This window comes from Benincasa hispida, chromosome 3 (genome assembly GCF_027475165.1).
Source record: "Benincasa hispida cultivar pf3 chromosome 3, pf3_genome.v1.1, whole genome shotgun sequence".
Taxonomy (NCBI): domain Eukaryota; kingdom Viridiplantae; phylum Streptophyta; class Magnoliopsida; order Cucurbitales; family Cucurbitaceae; genus Benincasa; species Benincasa hispida.
Window position 1 is genome coordinate 44,157,434 of NC_143480.1, and position 17,614 is coordinate 44,175,047.

Sequence of the window (17,614 nt, forward strand, 5' to 3'; positions counted from 1 at the left end):
GCGCGGTAATCCAAATGATCACCACTCCATGAGAATCTTGGATTCCCATAAAACAAAAGGCTCCTTAAAGGAATTCCCGCACATTTTTCTTCTTTAATTTGTACGACATATTTGTAAATTTATCCATGAATATAAAGTGAGTATAACTCAATTGGCATATAGTATGTACTGGCTTTTAGTTCTCCACCTTATATATATGAATAAAAAAAACTTAAACTTTTGGATCGAGTGATAACTTCTATGTGTAAAATCTTTATTAAAAGATTTCACATATGAATCAAAATGATATTTTTTAAGTACACGAATGAAAATCAACATTCTAAAAAGGGAATTTGTAATGGGTGGAAATTTAGGAATATAATATTGCAAGCATATCAACTGCATTTTATATTTTGCATGTATGACATTTTTTTTTTAAAATCCAATTTTTAATTTATTTATATTCCCAAATTGCCAAATTATTTTGCAGCCACAAACCCCATCTCACAGACCCATTCATTCCTTATTCCCTTCATTCTCCAGCCCATAGACCCATCCCACCACAAAATTATTTTGCAATACCTAATATTTTCTATATCATTTAAGATTCTAAGAGATACTCTATTCAAGTATATCAAGAGTTTATCAAATATAAATGAAGTTTTGGGTAAATGGTATATCAATAATATATTACATATCAAATAACTTCTTTTTCATTTTTCTTTTTTTTTTTCTTGAGGAAATCAAACAACTCTTATGTATAATAGGTATGTAAGCAATATATCACATACCAATCAACTTTTAAGTGTATCAACATTATATCACCAGTATATCAAAACATATCAATCAATTTTTAAGAATGCCAAAATTATATCAACAATATATCATATACCAATCAACTTTCAATATTATCAATATTATATTAGTAGTATATCAAATATCAAACAACTTTCAACTCTATATTAGATTATAGTACATGAGTGTATCAAATATCAATAAGATAGTATGTGAAGTAAGACATGAGTGTATCAAGCATACTGTTGGGTTTTATATCCTAAAACTCGTGGTTTGTAAACAATAGAACTTATTTTGAAAATTCAACAAGTTGTTATTAAATATATTATTTTTTTAGAAATCCAATAAACCTAAGTCACTTGATTATTATATGAGTATTTGAACTTTATGTAGAGACATATAAGTGGATCAGGTTCGAGTAAATAGTCAAATGATCTATAATATATGAATAAGGTTGGGTGCCTTATTCTGGTAACACTATTGGATGCGACCTACTCTGTAGTTGTTACAAAGAGTTGTAAAGTGCTACAGACGAAGTGTCCTAATTCGTACATATTATGACATGAGGAATGGGGGTGTCATGTGCAAATGAGGTTTGTCCAAGATTGGATCATGAACCTAGTCACTTTTACTTTATAATGTTGTTTACTGTTTAAGACTGACTATTTCAAAGCGATGACCTAGGTAACTTGACCTTAATTTTGAGCTAACTATGAACTCCTGTTTGTTCGGGATTATCCTTTGATCTGTAAATGGTGAAAGTTGATCAAATGTCTCTGCTCAATAAGCCTCCCATTTTGGGGATAAGATTGAATGAATAACTGGGGATATAGGGTGCAAGACGAAATTCATTCCTACCCGATTAGGGTTAGTACAGAGGTTGTTTCCTTTAAGTACTAATTCTGGGTCTTAAGTAAGAGGCCTCACCCTCTCATTGGTCTGAGAGGGATTCATTTGTTGATTAGATCACAAATTAATTGTTCATTAGAGAATCAGTGGGACTTAAATAACAAGAGGTAATTTCAGGGGTAAAATAGAGATTCGACCCAACCGTTATTACAAACAACCTGTGAAGGGTTAACTTATATCGAGTGGATATAATATATCTACAGTGAGGGGAGTTTAACTATGGGCTTTACTAGAATCACCCATTAGTTAACGAATGGGATTAGTTCGGTTTAATGAGTTTAGCCGATTAATCTCGGATCATTGGAGCTCATGATTTGTAGGTCCGTGAGGTCTCCCTACTAGCTTATAAATGGATTAGCTCTAGAGCAGCGTGATAAGTTAATTTGAAGTGTTCAAACTAGAATTAAACGAAATTGGATAAATAATATTTAAATATGATTTAAATATTTGAAGATGGAATTGTGTAAAAGTTAATTTAATATTTGATATTAAATTAATTAGAATTATTTAAATTGTTTAAATAATTATTTATTAAAAAATTAATTTATGAAATTAATTTTGTAAAATTAATAATATTTTCAATTTTATTTAAAAAATTATTCATGAAATCAATTTATCAAAATTGAAAAAGAAAGAAAAAACACAAAATGGAAAATAAGTATTTTCCATTGTCTTCATCTAGTAGCTCATTAACAACCCACTATCTTCAAGCTTCATTAATTCCAAGCATGAGTTGCATGTCATGCAGCTAATCTCTTTGCATGATAGTCTGCAATATATTGAAGAGATTGGAGTGATTTTGGAGAAAAAAGGCAACCGATCAAAATTTTCTGAAAAAATTCGTGAGAAGAAAGGAGTTCTTCTGCTGGGTTGCTGTAGTGAGTTTGTCTATGAGTTCCCCTAATTCAAGCTCATTTTGAGCCCCACAACTCAATCTAGAGCACCAACATGATAGTAGGGAAGATCTTTGAGTGGTCTACAACAAGATTCATCGGAGATTTGCAGCTAGATTCAAGCTTTGAGGAAGTTCTACAAAGGTATGTCTTGAAACCCATTTATTTCTGTTGAAGCATGCTTTCATTTATGCCAAAATTAATGAATTGAAATGCTTATGGATCTTGGTCACTTCCGTTGCACGATGGTATGTTCCAACATATACATCTTACACTAATCAAGATTCAAGACTATCAATAGTATATCTAACTCTAATCAATATTCATTCAGTAACTTATTTTGAAGTAAAACATGTGTATTTGGTTTTATAAGCATTATATTCCAAGTTTATCAGTAATATATTAGATATATAACATAAGTGTATCAAACATCAATCAATTAATACTTGAAGTAAGATTATGCCAGTGTATCAATAGTAAACTCTAACAACAATCAACATTCCAAGCGTATTAGAAGTTTATCTAACAATAATTAACAATTGATTAGTAACTTATTTTGAAGTAAAGCATGCATGTTTCATTTTATAAGTAAATATCCAAGTGTATTAATAGTATATCAAATATAAGATCTGAATGTATTAGACATCAATCAGTAAATACTTGAAGCTATAAGTATATGGATATTATATAACATCACTCAATATTCCAAGTCCATTATTAATATATCTAATAGCAATTATGCACTTTAACCGTGAGAGGCATTTTGGATTTTGATTATTTCATTTGGAATGATTTTCTTAATTTTGCTATTTTTACGAACTTAGAATTGTTGAGGTGCATGCGTGCTTAACTTTCATATTGTTTGTTGCTTTTATGGGCTCAATTCTTTTCAAGTATAACATTGGTATATCAATAATATGTCAATACTCATTAAAAATAAAATTTCAAATAGAATATTAGTGTAGTGATAGTATATCATTAAGATGATTACCTAAAGTGAAGTATATCAATAGCAGAAGGACATTTTGGATTTTTAGTCTTTTAATGTTTGAGTGGGTTGCTGTTTTGCTAAAATTGCAAAAGACAAATTATTGAGACATGTCTGCAACTTTTTTTTTTTTTTTTTTTTTTTTTTTTTGCTATTCATGCAACTATCCCTTCTAAAAATATACGAACTAAGAAAGTTAAGAAAGTTGAGATCCAGAGAGTTCAAACTACAGGTATATATATGTTAATACTGAAATAAATTAACCAAAAACCAAATTAGTATTTAAATCTAAGCTTTTCAAAACTTTAATTTCATACCAACGTTCAATTAGAGCATCTTTTCCTCAAATTATGTATCTATTTTTTAATTTATTGAAGGCACAGAATGTTAAAAAAAACTGCACATGAGAAAAGGTTTTTTAAATCAGATGATTGCCACAAAACAAGTGCTAAATAAATACCATTTCCCTTTTTGTATTATTATTATTAGTATTTTTAACTATATAAAAATCAATTTTTTTTTCCTCCAAGTCAATAATATAAATTTATGTCAATTGAATTAAAATTTCATTACTCTCTACGATTTGAAAAATGTTAGAATTTAGTTCCATGATTTACAATTAAAAGTTAGTCCCTATGATTTGATTTAATGAAATAGTTATAAATAATTTCAGAGTTTTATCAAATTCATAAAAATTAAATTTTAACTTTTTTTTTTCAAATATTAGGATCAAATTTCTAATTTACCCTATTATTTGATTACTATTTGAAATTGTGGGTGGCTGAGTGAGTTGTATAAAAGATGAAACGACAACCAAATTTAATGTGTGTTGACAATTTAAAGAGTATATTGAAAAAGTAACTTTAGATGGGAGAAAAGGGCAAATCACAATGAACCTTTATTTTTTTTTCTTCTTTTAGAAAATTAAAAATAAATAAATAAATAAATAAATAAAAAGCACCCATCAAAGTCTCCGTGGGGATAACACAAATGAGATTTTTTTTATAAGGCATAACTTCGCTGTATAATATTCTCATTTCCTCCAAATTTCGTTACTTTTAAGCATTGTGGTCCTTATTCCAATTTTATTTTGCATTGACAATTTACTTTTAAATAATATTTTCATACCATACTATAATTTTCTTTACAATTTAGTAATTCAAATGAGAGAGATCGTCATTTATATTTAAGTAATGTTTGGTTGATTTGTAAATTATCAACTATATTTAATATGATTGTTTTTTAAAGGTCAAAGATTCGATCTTCTGTTTTTGCCATACTTACACATAAGGGGAAAAAAAATTATACTTAGATTGAAAATTATGTTTATTACTTATATATTTCAATAGTATATATATTTTGACAGTACATAGTTTCTTGGTTATTTTCACAATTTCTCCTAGATTTTTTTTCCTACAAGTTTAGTAAGAAATTTTAGTTTTAAAGACTTTGTTTTTTTTTTAATCTAATCTTTTGGTGTCCTGGAATATAACGGTTACTTGTCAGCCATTTTTAGGTGGACATGTTTGTTTTGTCCGAATTTTTTTTTTATAGGTATTTAAAAATATTTAGATAATTATATTTATTTCGCATAACTCGTATTTGGAAATGTTTTAATTATTTCAAGAACGTTATTATGACTATTCATGTCATTTACACATCAATTTAATATAATTCATATTTATATAACTATGTTTATTAATTTAAATAGTATGGTTTTAAATATATTTAGTTTATAAAATTAACTAAAAAAGAATTTCAATAGTTACAGAATAAGAAAATCGCTAAATATAGAGGTTTCGAGAAACTTTTGAAAATAAGAGGAATTTTGCACTTTAAATTTCCATTGAAAATAAATTAAGATATTATTCGATTGAAACAAAGTTTATTTTATATATAAATGTATAATAATATAGTTAATTGAATATGTAATAATTTGTTAGGGAAAGAATGCATAATTTGGGAAAGTTAATTTTTTAATTCGAAAAATATGTGTGTTTGGTCTCTAAATTTTTAAAACATATATTTTTAGTCCCCAAGTCTTTTAGAATAGATTCATTTGATCACTAAATTTTTAAAATATACCTTTCTATTATAGTCCTCGAGTTTTTAAAAATAAATATAATAAGACACTACAAAAATTCATTATTATTATTTTAAATTAAAATTTTATCTTTTTAGGATTACCTCTTTTCTTATAGTATGTTTTGAAAACTCAGAGACTATATATACCTATTCTTCAAATTTCGGACTTAAAACTGTAGTTTGCTCTTAGTATATTATAAGAAAATAATACACTATTTCGCTTTAAATAACAAACAATATAAAAAAAATCTGAAGAGCAAATATATCATTATGTAGACATTAAAAAAAAAAAAAAAAACTCATTTTGCTAGAAGGCATCCAAAATTAGATAAACACCTCTGATATAGCATCTCAATATGCCTTAGATGCTTTAAACTAATGCAAAACAAATGAGATAACGAAGATGTCCATCCCATGAAATAAATTGTCACCAAATAAATGACATCTCTAGACAATAAAAATTATTTAATAGGTTCAATAATTTTCAATATTGTGTCAATTTTAAAAAGTGTCTCATAACCTCAAAGCTTTTGTTCCCAACATGTCTCTAGAATTTTCAATTCAATGTAATAAATTCTTCTCGACACAATTATTTATTTTTATTTTTTGACCACAACCAACATCCTCACTTAATGTAGAGGAGATTCAAAGCTAGCTTAAAAAATTTTCGAAGGGCAAGAAAATACGTCGTACAAACAAGTCAGTATACGAATAAATTGCAAGAATAAGATACAGTTCCTACACGAGAAGTCATCTCCAAAACTATAGAAGATAAACTTTTAATTTCTAATTTTTAAAACACTAGAGTCATTTAGATTCAAATATAAAAGTTGAAAGATTAAATTTATAATTAAACAATATATTTTTTCATGACATGGCAATGTTTTCACCTATTTTTTTTTTAATTCTTTCTGCATTTAAATGATTCTGGTAGCAGATTTAACTGCCACAAAATTTAGTGACATATATATAAAAGAAAAAATAAATAAATGATGTAATAGGAAAATAAATTAAAAGTAATACATTGAAGAACGTTAAAAATATCAGGGGTACTTTCGTTATTCTCTATAAATTTGTGTGAGTGTGGAGAAAGAGTGTATTAAAATGATAAAGGGTACATTGGTCATATTAAAAATATTAATAATAATAAAAAACCCGTCGAGGCGTTCAAAAGTAAGAAGAAGAAGAAGCTCTCTATGAATTTCACGGTTCGTTCTCTCTTTTCCTCAGCTTTCCCTTTCCGTTTTCCATCAGAATCAACAAGCCTTGCGATTCGGGTCGTTTCTTTAGAACAATTTTGGGGAACAAATTTTTCTTCGATTGAAACTTAGTCTACAAATTTTCATCTGAAATCAACTTGAATGATCGTATCGACTTCTTCTCTCACCAGCTTCCAAGTGTGATCAACAGAGCATTTACTGCCATTGAAGAGCGAGGTCAGAGGTAGAGTTTTCAATTCATTAATGCTATGACCGTAGAAAATTGTTCCTTCTTTTTCGTCTATGATATTTGCTTCCATCTTAAGAATATTTATTAGGATAGATGGCCTCCCAACGGCATCGCAGTCCTGCTTTAAATTCTTCATTTAATTTCAGAGTTTTGAAATTTCTAGGTTCTTTACGAACTTGTTGAGAGAAATCGATTTGAAGGGAGGGCTGTTTGCTTTGTTCACATTTGAAAACCTTTCTGAAATTCTATTGTGTATCTCTTCAGATTCTGCTGATCATCTTTCCTGTCCAAGAATAGGCATTTGGTTTTGATTATTTGGCTTAGTTTTGAAGATAAATCTTCTTTTGCAGGGAGGGGATGATTCTGTTTGTTGCTTGTTCAGTTGGAGTAAGTTGCAGTCAACTATGTCTTCGCATCGAAACTTTCTAATCGTTATAATTGCAATTTTCTCGGTTTCTTTAACAATCGCCGAGGGGTTAACGTCCTGCGAAAATTCGGCTGAATTTGTACGCCATCCGTTTGGATTCTCAGACTCGAACCCAATCAAATTGACTTGCAGCAAAAATGGCGAGATTCAAATCGGCAGATTCCAGGTCCATAGCGTTACTGAAAGGAGCATCCTCATCAAACTCCCTACAGAGTGCAATATCTCTATCAATTCAATTTCAGAACTGTCCACCAAAAACTACAAGCCCACTCTTCGCAATAGTCTCCTCTTGAATTGTACCGAACAACCACTTCCATGTGGAGTCACGGCCAATTTCAACCTGAATCAACCGACGAACTGCGGCTTTAAGAGTAATAATGTCAGCTGCTTCACCAAGACCGAGCAAAATGGATTTCTGCCTCCTTTGGATAAGTGCCACTCCCTTTTGTTCTCTGTATTCGTTAATTCTACGTCAAATACAACCTCTTTGTTCGAGGTCGAATTTGGGATAATTGAGTTAGAGTGGTGGCTCTCACCTTCGTCTTCCGTACGATGCTCAAAAAATGCCCAACGCCAGAACATTACCAGATTGACGGAGCTCCTAGGATTTCGTTGCCAGTGCATGGACGGATTTGAAGGAAATGCTTACGACGACGTCGGCCACGGCTGCCGGAAAGGTAAGTCGCAGAGTTAATTCGGTGACTACATACAACTTATTTTATTTAAAATAGATATTAAATATGAGTTATTTGAATATTCAACGCATTGGGTTCCTGTTTATTTCAATGTTTTTAGTGGGTAACCTAATATACCCATCCCCTGGGATAAATTGGGAAAATAAACGACAAGAAACGGCACATGTTAGCCAATTAGAGGTCGACACCTTGTTCTTTCTAGTCAATGCTGCTCCTTCTTGTCGTGGGGAAATATTCATTAACCATTTGCCTGCTTGCCCCGTCTACATTTGATTTGTCCGACGGTGGCAAAATGGTGGTTAAATTCTGTAAAACCTAGCTAAAATTAGTAGTAGGACTTTTATTTTAAATCCTTCCAAAAAATTAAATAGCTCCAAATGAGTAACAGAATAATTATGCCAACAAAAACGTAGTTTCCTAGTCTGAGGTTCGATTCCTTCCCCCATACTTTAATTAAATTATTTCTTAAAAAAAAATTAAATAAATAATCAAAGGCTGCTCATTCTGCTTTTTCCCCATTTTTTCTCGTTCTGGTTTCTTTACTTTCGTTCTTTTTTTCTTTTCTTTTTTGTTTTTTTTCTGGGGGGTAGGGTGTTGAAGTTGTGGTATTATATAAAAAATTACAAGCTTTTCCTTTGAATTCAGAATTTTTAAAATTATCTTTTTTCATTTTTATTTTGAGACGCCTTTAAAATAATGTTAGTTAATGGGAAAGTCAATTCTGTACATTTCTGAAAGTTTGGCTATATGCCACATCGGTGCTTGAGGTGGATATGATTTTAGTGTGAAAAGTCAGAAAATTCATGCCCGTGTGAAAACCGAATGCCATGTGCCCATAATAATAATATTAAAGGGAGGGAGGGAGGGAGAGAGAAGTGTGATGCCAATTTTTCAAATTGTGTGAATGATCTAGAATTGGTCAAAGAGAGAATGCATCATCAATGGATTTTTATGTGGGTTGTTTATAACTTATAGATCATAATATGCGCCATAAATGTTGCCAATTTAGAGTTTTAAAATGAGGTTCCTACTCTCCAGGCTTCTGATAATTTACAAGTCAAAGAGAGATAGAGACCATGGAACATTGTTTTAGAGTAAAATTAGAAAGTCATAGAGATGGTAAGACTTAGTGGGAGGAAGAAGGAGAGCTTTGAAGTCATGTCCCTACCACAAGCAGCAGTACAATTAGGACTGGGAGTGTGAGACTTTTTTTTGGAACGTTTCTCCAGTTGTCGTAACATGCCATGGCCTCTGTTTCATTACATATTTGCCAATTCGTTCTTCTTGTTCTAATTAATTTTCCAAGAGAAATGAACAATTTATTTTTACAAGAATTCAATGGTAGAGAATCAAAGACTTCAAAAATTGCAAGTGAAAAAAGCATAAAGCATTGTTCACTTTTTTTGTTCCATTCATTATTTGTCAAGCTGCATATGTTTGCTTCTTTTATTAATTTGTTTTGCTGGGTGCATTTGCTACAGTTTCTCACAAGTGCAATCCTTCAACATATATTATTGGCCGATGTGGCGGAAGCAAAGTCGTTGCTCTAATTACAGGTAACTATACCCTACTTCATTTAAATGTAAATAACATGGCTTATCCATCAGATGGTACATCCATTTGTTAAAAAAAACACATCAATCGGTTGTATATGGTTCTAATCTAACACAGTTATACTCTCAGGTGTCGTCGTAGGGGCTTCTCTTATGGCTGTCCTGACCCTTATCTGTTACTGCATCCGACGGCGCTCAATGTGTCTGAAAGGTCAGATGAGTGCAAAGAGGCTTCTAAGTGAGGCCGCTGGAAATTCAAGTGTTACTTTATATCCCTACAAAGAAATAGAAAGAGCTACTAATGGCTTCTCTGAGAAACAAAGGCTGGGAACTGGGGCCTTTGGTACAGTCTATGCCGGAAGGCTTCACGAGGATGAGTGGGTTGCTGTGAAAAAGATCAAATATAGAGACCACAATAGCATTGACCAGGTTATGAATGAGATAAAACTGCTTTCGTCGGTGAGCCACCCAAATCTGGTTCGCTTGCTTGGCTGCTGCATTGAGGAAGGCCAACAGATCCTTGTCTATGAGTTTATGCCCAATGGAACTCTCTCTCAACATCTTCAGAGAGAGCGTGGAAATGGACTCCCATGGACGACACGACTCACCATTGCAGCTGAAACTTCTCGTGCAATAGCATACCTCCATTCTTCTGTGCATCCACCAATATATCACAGGGACATCAAATCAAGCAATATACTTCTGGATCATGGTTTCAAATCAAAAGTTGCAGATTTTGGTCTTTCTCGACTTGGTATGACAGAAATATCACACGTCTCAACAGCTCCACAAGGGACCCCAGGCTACGTTGATCCACAATACCATCAAAATTTTTATCTTTCAGACAAAAGCGACGTATATAGTTTTGGAGTAGTCCTAGTAGAGATAATAACAGCATTGAAAGTGGTTGATTTCACCCGTCCCCAGAGTGAAGTAAACTTAGCTGCACTAGCCATTGATAGGATTGGGAGAAATTCTGTGGATGAACTAATTGATCCTTTCATCGAGCCACATAGAGATGCTTGGACCCTCTACTCTATTCACAAGGTGGCTGAGCTTGCATTCAGATGCCTTGCTTTCCACAGCGACATGAGGCCTTCGATGACAGAAGTAGCAGAGGAATTGGAAAGCATCAGACGCAGTGGATGGACATCAATGGAGGAGCATTTTTGTGCTGCATCATCAGCAGGATCAGCTTGTTCATCTCCTCGTAGTGTAAGCGAGAGATCCATAAGTAGCATTACAATTAAAAAGGTCGGGTTGCTTGCAGGACTGGGGAGCCAGAGATTGATGATCCCGTCGGAAAACAACCATAATAAGGACTATCTGCCTCCTGTAGAGGAGGTTATGGATAGTTCCCCAGTCTCCATACAGGATCCTTGGTTAAGTGAACAAAGCTCACCTTCAACAAATAGTTTATTGGGTAATGTAGCACGGTGAAAAGAGAAGAAGAAGAAGAAGAAAAAGAGGAAGCTCTTTTGTAGGACATTTAACCTTTTTACGTTTCACCATTATTTGTGTATCCTACGGAAAATTCTTACATTGTGTCATTGATTTAACCTCCTTATGGATAGAATTATAGATGTCATTTCCCAGAAATGTGAAGCATTCTTTGTTCATCTTCAGGGAATGCCACATGCCAAGCATAGGACATTTTCTTCACATAAAGTTCATATCCAAGCAGTGGGATCGGCTTATCTGTCCGATTACAATTCTTGTATAACTTGTTTCATTTTTTCAAACATGTACAAAAGTCAAAAGTAATGAGATTATCATAATTGGGTAAATACAGATCGCAAAACACCATAAATAAGAGGAATTCAAATTCCTGGGTACTTTTTTTAATCATTAAACCCACCAGTAGTTAGCATAAAACCAGATGGGGAAACAAGCAAGACTAATTAACAATCAAGAGGAGAAATAAAGACTTATTTACTATCAAGAGGAGAAATTATGTCCATAATACAAGAAACAATTGGATATATGGTATGAGATGGACTAGCTACATCTGGAATATCTATCAGAGAGTATTTGAATTAACAACTTGACCTAATGCTTCAAAGAAAGGAAGAGAATCTACCCATGACTTCTTGGATCAGAAATTTGGTGCACTTTTCTTGCTTCAGCACTTGAAAACTGTCCCACGACACGGGCATGAGGTATTGATGCTTCTCCACGAGCAAGAGCATCTACATTCTCGAGCAGATATTGTCTTGGAAGTCGGCCAACTACATTGCCCTCTTCATTCCCCCGTTTGTCTAAAAAAGCAAAATGTGGAATACCCTCAACACCAAACTCATCAAGCTCCTGCTCCCACTTTGTATTATCAACATTAAGCATTACAAAATTTACACGGTCCCTGGAAGCCCAAAGAGATCTATTTAGCTTCCTCAAATTTAAACAAAAAAGTTTCTTGTAAACATGGAATAACATTTCCACAATGTATGGAACATTAAGATGATTACTTGAACTGCTGCTCAACTTTGTATACATCTGGAGCCAATTCCCTACAAACTTCACACCAATCTGCATAGAACTCCACAACAGTAGGCTTCCCATTTGAGAGAGCCTGAATCATTTAATCATCGTCAACCATCATCAGCAAAGCATCATATGAATCTTCACTCTGAGCTATAATTAGTTTAGTTTGAGATCATAATCAGGTAAAGCAAAGAGGAATCCAAACCTCTTCATAAGGCAAAGCCACCGCAGCTAAGTCCTTCAAAGAAACTCCAAAATCCAATCGACTAGACGAGAAAAGTGCCAGTGCAGAAACGGTAGAAATGACTGCAACTCGTCTATTGATATCTTTATTGGGAAACTCTGGAAAGCCCTGATTACTTGAAGAACTAGCGGGTTGGCCAGTGGTGTCACCGGCTGTTTCAGGACCGTCCGACGATTTTTCCTGGAGAAGAAAGACAGAAAAACGAATCGGTTTCGATTTCAGGTAATTAGGGCTAGTTTTGGTTGATTCAATTATTGAAGGAAATTGAGCAAAAATAACAAAAAAGAAAGAAATGGATAGAGATGAAGAAGAAATTGAAGCATACCGGAGCGGAGGAAGTGTCGGAGTTAGGAAGCGTTTGGCAAGCTGGCGGTGAAAATTGGCGGCGGGAAGTTGGAAACCGGGCGGCGGAAGGATGAAGGAGAGGGTGAGGGATACGGAAGCAGAGAGGGATTCGGTGGAGAGTGATGGAATCAGAGGCAAAGCGAGCCATTGGGGGAGTTCTACAACTTTGCGGGAAAGCCATTTGGGAATTCATAACGAACAAGATAAGTTTACTCACTCCAAAATCTCTGCATTTCACATTTCCACTCAATTCCGCAGTTTTCTTTTCTTAGTTAATTCATCCACAAAAAGTTGACTTTAGTAAATGAAACTTTTCTTTTATTTTTTTTGGAGAACGAATTCATAGTTAAAAATTTAAACATTTACAAATGAATGGAAAAAAAAATAATAATAATTAGGCCACTAAGATTGAATTGGGATAATTGGTTTGATATATGTGCGGGGTGTTAACTTTAGTTAAACTATCCTCTATTCATTTTTAATATGATAATGTAATGATTTCTACGCTCTAATGTTAATAATGTCAACAATATTCAATTTTACGTAGCTTTTTTCAAGGTTAGTTACACAAATTTAAATTTATTGAATGCATAAATTAAACTTTGAAGAGTTTATTGGTCGGTTGTGGCCAGTTTTTTTTTTTGTAAGATTTTCTTTTTTTTTCTTTTTAATGTCAAGTGTTTCTATCTTGTTCGATTGAGGAGCCAATTTTGGGAAAGTAAAAAAAATGTGGGCTGCACTAGAGAAAGTGAGTTGGACTTGAGTCATTGGGTTGAGTTGGATTAATATTAATAATAAAAGAGTAATAGGAGAAAATAGTACAATTCAATTGTTTATTTAGATTTATAGCAAAACTTAGAAATAATAAGATTTTTTAAAAGACGTGTGCGACTAGGTCGACTTTTATAATATCAGATTCACTCTTAATATATTTGGCCAACAACAATATTGAATATAGTGTAATTACTATAACGTGAATCTATTGGGTAACCCTTTGTTATCAGTTTCCAATCAAACAAATTTTGTAGCTTTTTTTTTTTTTTGCCAATTTTGAATTTTAAATTGGTAATTTTTTATCATATTTGATTTGTATAACCAAATTTCAAGTTCATTCAAAATGAATCAAAAACTGCTTTTTATATCTCCATTTAAATTCAAATGTATAGTATATATTCAGATTTTACATTATCTTATTAATTCTTTGTTATTTTAAATTCTTATTAACATATTTATTTTCGACTGAGTTTTTTTTTTTTGTTATTTTATAAATATTCTCATCAAACAAAGTGTCTATTTCTTTCAAATATCTCAAATTTTCAATTTTTTTTTTACCACGATTATCACTTATCATCTTATTATTTTATTATATTGTTTTAAAAATTTGATATATACTTTGTTTTTATCAGCATGTCAATGAAAATATGTCATTTTGATAAACAAGTGAATATTCACTTTTGCAATCTTGCTCTTTTAGCTATGACTCTACAACGAGTTAAGCTTATTATTATTTTTTCCTCTATGGGTTCTTAGGTTTTGTAATTGATGAAGTTATAAATAAAATATAATTGTTGAAGCTTAAATGAGAATAAACTTATGAATATAGTGTAATTATTGAAACTTCAGTTATCAAACTATGACCTAACAGATTAAAAAAAAATGAGCTCCATTCCTAATTTTTCTCCCTCAGATTATATTTGAATTTATATTTTACTATCAAATTAAAATTTATCTAACTACTTTTCGAATTGATCACAACAAATACTTCCTGATTTTTCTCTTTAATTTATATTCGAATTTATCTTTTATTATCAAATTTGACTTTATTTAACTAGCTTTCAATTTGTTATTAGATTTTATGTAACTAGTTTTCGAATTAATCACAATAAACAAAAACTTCCTTATGTTTCTCTCCAATATATACTCGAATTTATCTTTTATTATCTAATTTGATTTTACTTAATTAATTTTCTATTTGTTTAAATATTTGTTACAGGTTTGATTGTATCTAAATATTTTTTTCATTATTTTATACATCTTGTTGTCAAATTAATTTGATCTTTTTTATTATTATATTATTGTTATTCAACAATCTAAATAAAATAAGATAACAAAAAAAACCTAAATCTCATCTTCATCTTCTTCACTTAGTCGCGCCCACCAAAATCTCTCTCTCAATCTCATATCTGCGATCATTGGTTCAACAACCCTTCTTGAATTCCATCGTCTTAACTAGCTTTTGACAACCACCCTCGCTAGGTCGTTGACCTTGGCCACTCGTGCACACATGTTTCTATTGAGGATGATGCCCTAAAGTCTCATGTCCTGTAATTTGTGAACACATTTTGTACAAACACTTGTGATGTATAATATATGATATTTACTTCACTTATTGACTTTGCACATTAGATGTTTCATTTGCTTTACCACAAACCAATAAACTAAAATCCTTACTTGTCATTATATAACTTAAGCATATATGTAGTGACATACAAGTGGATCATGTCTTAAGTGGTAACCAAAATGGTCTGTAGTATATGGATATAGGAGGGAAACCTTATCCTGGTAACGCTACAGATGCAACTCGCTTTGTAGAATAGTTATAAGTGTTGTGACTTGCTACAGATGATCTGATCTTGATCATTCGTGTGGAGACATGCGAGCGGGGGCGTCCTATATAAAAAGTATGTATAAAACCTGACCATGAAGTGTTAACGTCTCGTTATTTAACGCCGTTTATGACAGAGACTTCACTTCACTAGGATGACCATAGGTAACATGACCCCAATCCTAAGTGAGTTGGGAACTCCCGCCATTAAGGGTAGTCCTTTGATTTGCATGGGTGTGAGTGGCCAGGTCGCTGACTCAAACCTACCACTTTGGGAATTCGTCTGTTTTGGGAGCTGGGAATTCAGTTACACAAGATGAAATTCACTCCTTCCCCGAAACAGGGGTAACTAGATAGATTGTTCCCTTAAGGGCTGTTCCCGGGGCTTGAACAATGGGGCTCCACACACCTTTTCATGGTCTGAGAGGTGTCCACATATAGTAGGACTATTTTGTATTGTTCATTAGGGGGATCAGTGGTACTTAAGGAGTAAGATGTTACTATAGGGGAAAAACAAAGAGGCACAAATTCCAATAGAAGAATCACTCCATACCATTCTATTTCTCTTGATTAGTTTTTAGTTTTTTTTTCTAGTATCTTATTATTTTTTACTTAAGTTCGTATTTAATTTTTGTTTTCTTTTTCTTAAATTAAGTATATTAATATCACTTCCAGTTATAATTTTTTTCCTATTTTCTAACGGTAAATTGACTAGCTGTATTTATGAGCATATATGAAGGGTTATCGTACTAACGATTGGTTATATCCGATGGACACAGAAATATATCTGTGGTAAGAAGAGTTCAACTGTTGATCTTTAGTAGAATGTCTGGCAGTTAACGAATAGTGGGTCTCGTGGCTAAAGAGTTTAGTCAGCTATTCACGTACGCTTCGAGCCATGGGTCTATAAGGTCCCCTTGGTAGCTTGGATTCAAGTTAAAATTAGTTTTTGGGCCAGTTTGAAATGTTCAAATTGACAAGAGAGAGTTTGATTATATATGATATGATTGAACTAATTAATTATATATGTTATAATTGAATTTATGTATGAGATGCATTAATTTGGAGGAAATTGGATATAAATATGATTTATATCTGTGGAGGAGAAAACACTATGGTTGATATATGATATTAAATTATAGGTTAATGAATATAATATGATTATATTTATTATTTATTAATTTGGCAATTATGGGATGATTGGCCACCGTTTTCTCCGTAACCTATAGTTTACGGGACAGAGAATGGATAAGAGGCTCGGGTTATGGAAGAAGGAACCGAGAAGAAAGTATCAGCAACAACAGGTTTTATTACGAGACAACTTATGATGTTCATATCGATCTATTATGTGCCTCTGCATCTAGCATTGGGTAGACCTCATACAGTAACTGTCCTAACTCTACTGTATCTTTTATTTCATTTCTTCTGGAACAATCACAAACACTTTTTTGATTATAGATCTACTACTAGAAACTCAATGCATAATCTTAGCATTCAATGTGTATTCCTGAATAATCTCATTTTTCAATTATTCAACCATTTCATTTTACCAAGTTCAATGTTAGTCAGATTAGTCAACATTTCTATGTTTCGATGCAACAATAAGATGTTATTTGTAACAAGTAGTTTTGTTGGTTGGTTAATTGGTCACATTTTATTCATGAAATGGGTTGGATTGATATTGGTCTGGATATAGCAAAATAATTCTATTAGATCTAATGTACTTATTAGATCTAATAAGTACCTTGTGTCAGAATTGAGAAATTCTATGGCTCGAATCTTTAGTATTCTCTAAATTATTACCTGTGTCTACTATTTAGGCAGAATACCGTCACCCATTATTACTAAGAAACTGAAAGAAACGGAGGAAACAGAGGAAATGGGGGAAAGCGAGGAAGAAACAGATGTAGAAATAGAAACCACTTCCGAAACGAAGGGGACTAAATAGGAACAAGAGGGATCCACTGAAGAAGATACTTCTCCTTCCTTTTTTTCGGAAGAAAAGGAGGATTTGGACAAAATTGATGAAACGGAAGAGATCCGAGTGAATGGAAAGGAAAAAACAAAGGATGAATTCCACTTTAAAAGGACACGCTATCAAAATATAAAAAGACCAGTTTATGAAACTTCTTACCCTCCAGATGGAAATAAAGAAAATTTGGAGTT

The 17,614-nt window shown here is 32.3% G+C and overlaps 2 protein-coding genes across 3 annotated transcripts; one reads left to right on the forward strand and one right to left on the reverse strand.

Moving 5' to 3' along the window:
- Window positions 1-6,750: 6,750 nt before the first annotated feature.
- Window positions 6,751-11,560, forward strand: LOC120073056 (Protein kinase superfamily protein). Of its 2 annotated transcripts, none has more exons than XM_039025655.2 (4): window positions 6,751-7,092; window positions 7,449-8,202; window positions 9,702-9,776; window positions 9,904-11,560. In XM_039025655.2, exons 2-4 carry the CDS (start codon window positions 7,503-7,505, stop codon window positions 11,211-11,213), a joined length of 2,085 nt encoding a protein of 694 aa, XP_038881583.2. In that variant the 5' UTR covers window positions 6,751-7,092; window positions 7,449-7,502; the 3' UTR covers window positions 11,214-11,560. The 2 variants fall into 2 exon arrangements, with proteins under 2 accessions (XP_038881583.2, XP_038881585.2); XM_039025657.2 differs by having other exon boundaries at window positions 6,816-7,085.
- Window positions 11,561-11,689: 129 nt separating this feature from the next.
- On the reverse strand, window positions 11,690-13,235 carry HCF164 (Thioredoxin superfamily protein). The gene is made up of 4 exons (XM_039025658.2): window positions 12,824-13,235; window positions 12,460-12,678; window positions 12,239-12,342; window positions 11,690-12,132 (listed from the first exon to the last, which is right to left on the reverse strand). Exons 1-4 carry the CDS (start codon window positions 13,034-13,036, stop codon window positions 11,850-11,852), a joined length of 819 nt encoding a protein of 272 aa, XP_038881586.2. The 5' UTR covers window positions 13,037-13,235; the 3' UTR covers window positions 11,690-11,849.
- Window positions 13,236-17,614: the final 4,379 nt, after the last annotated feature.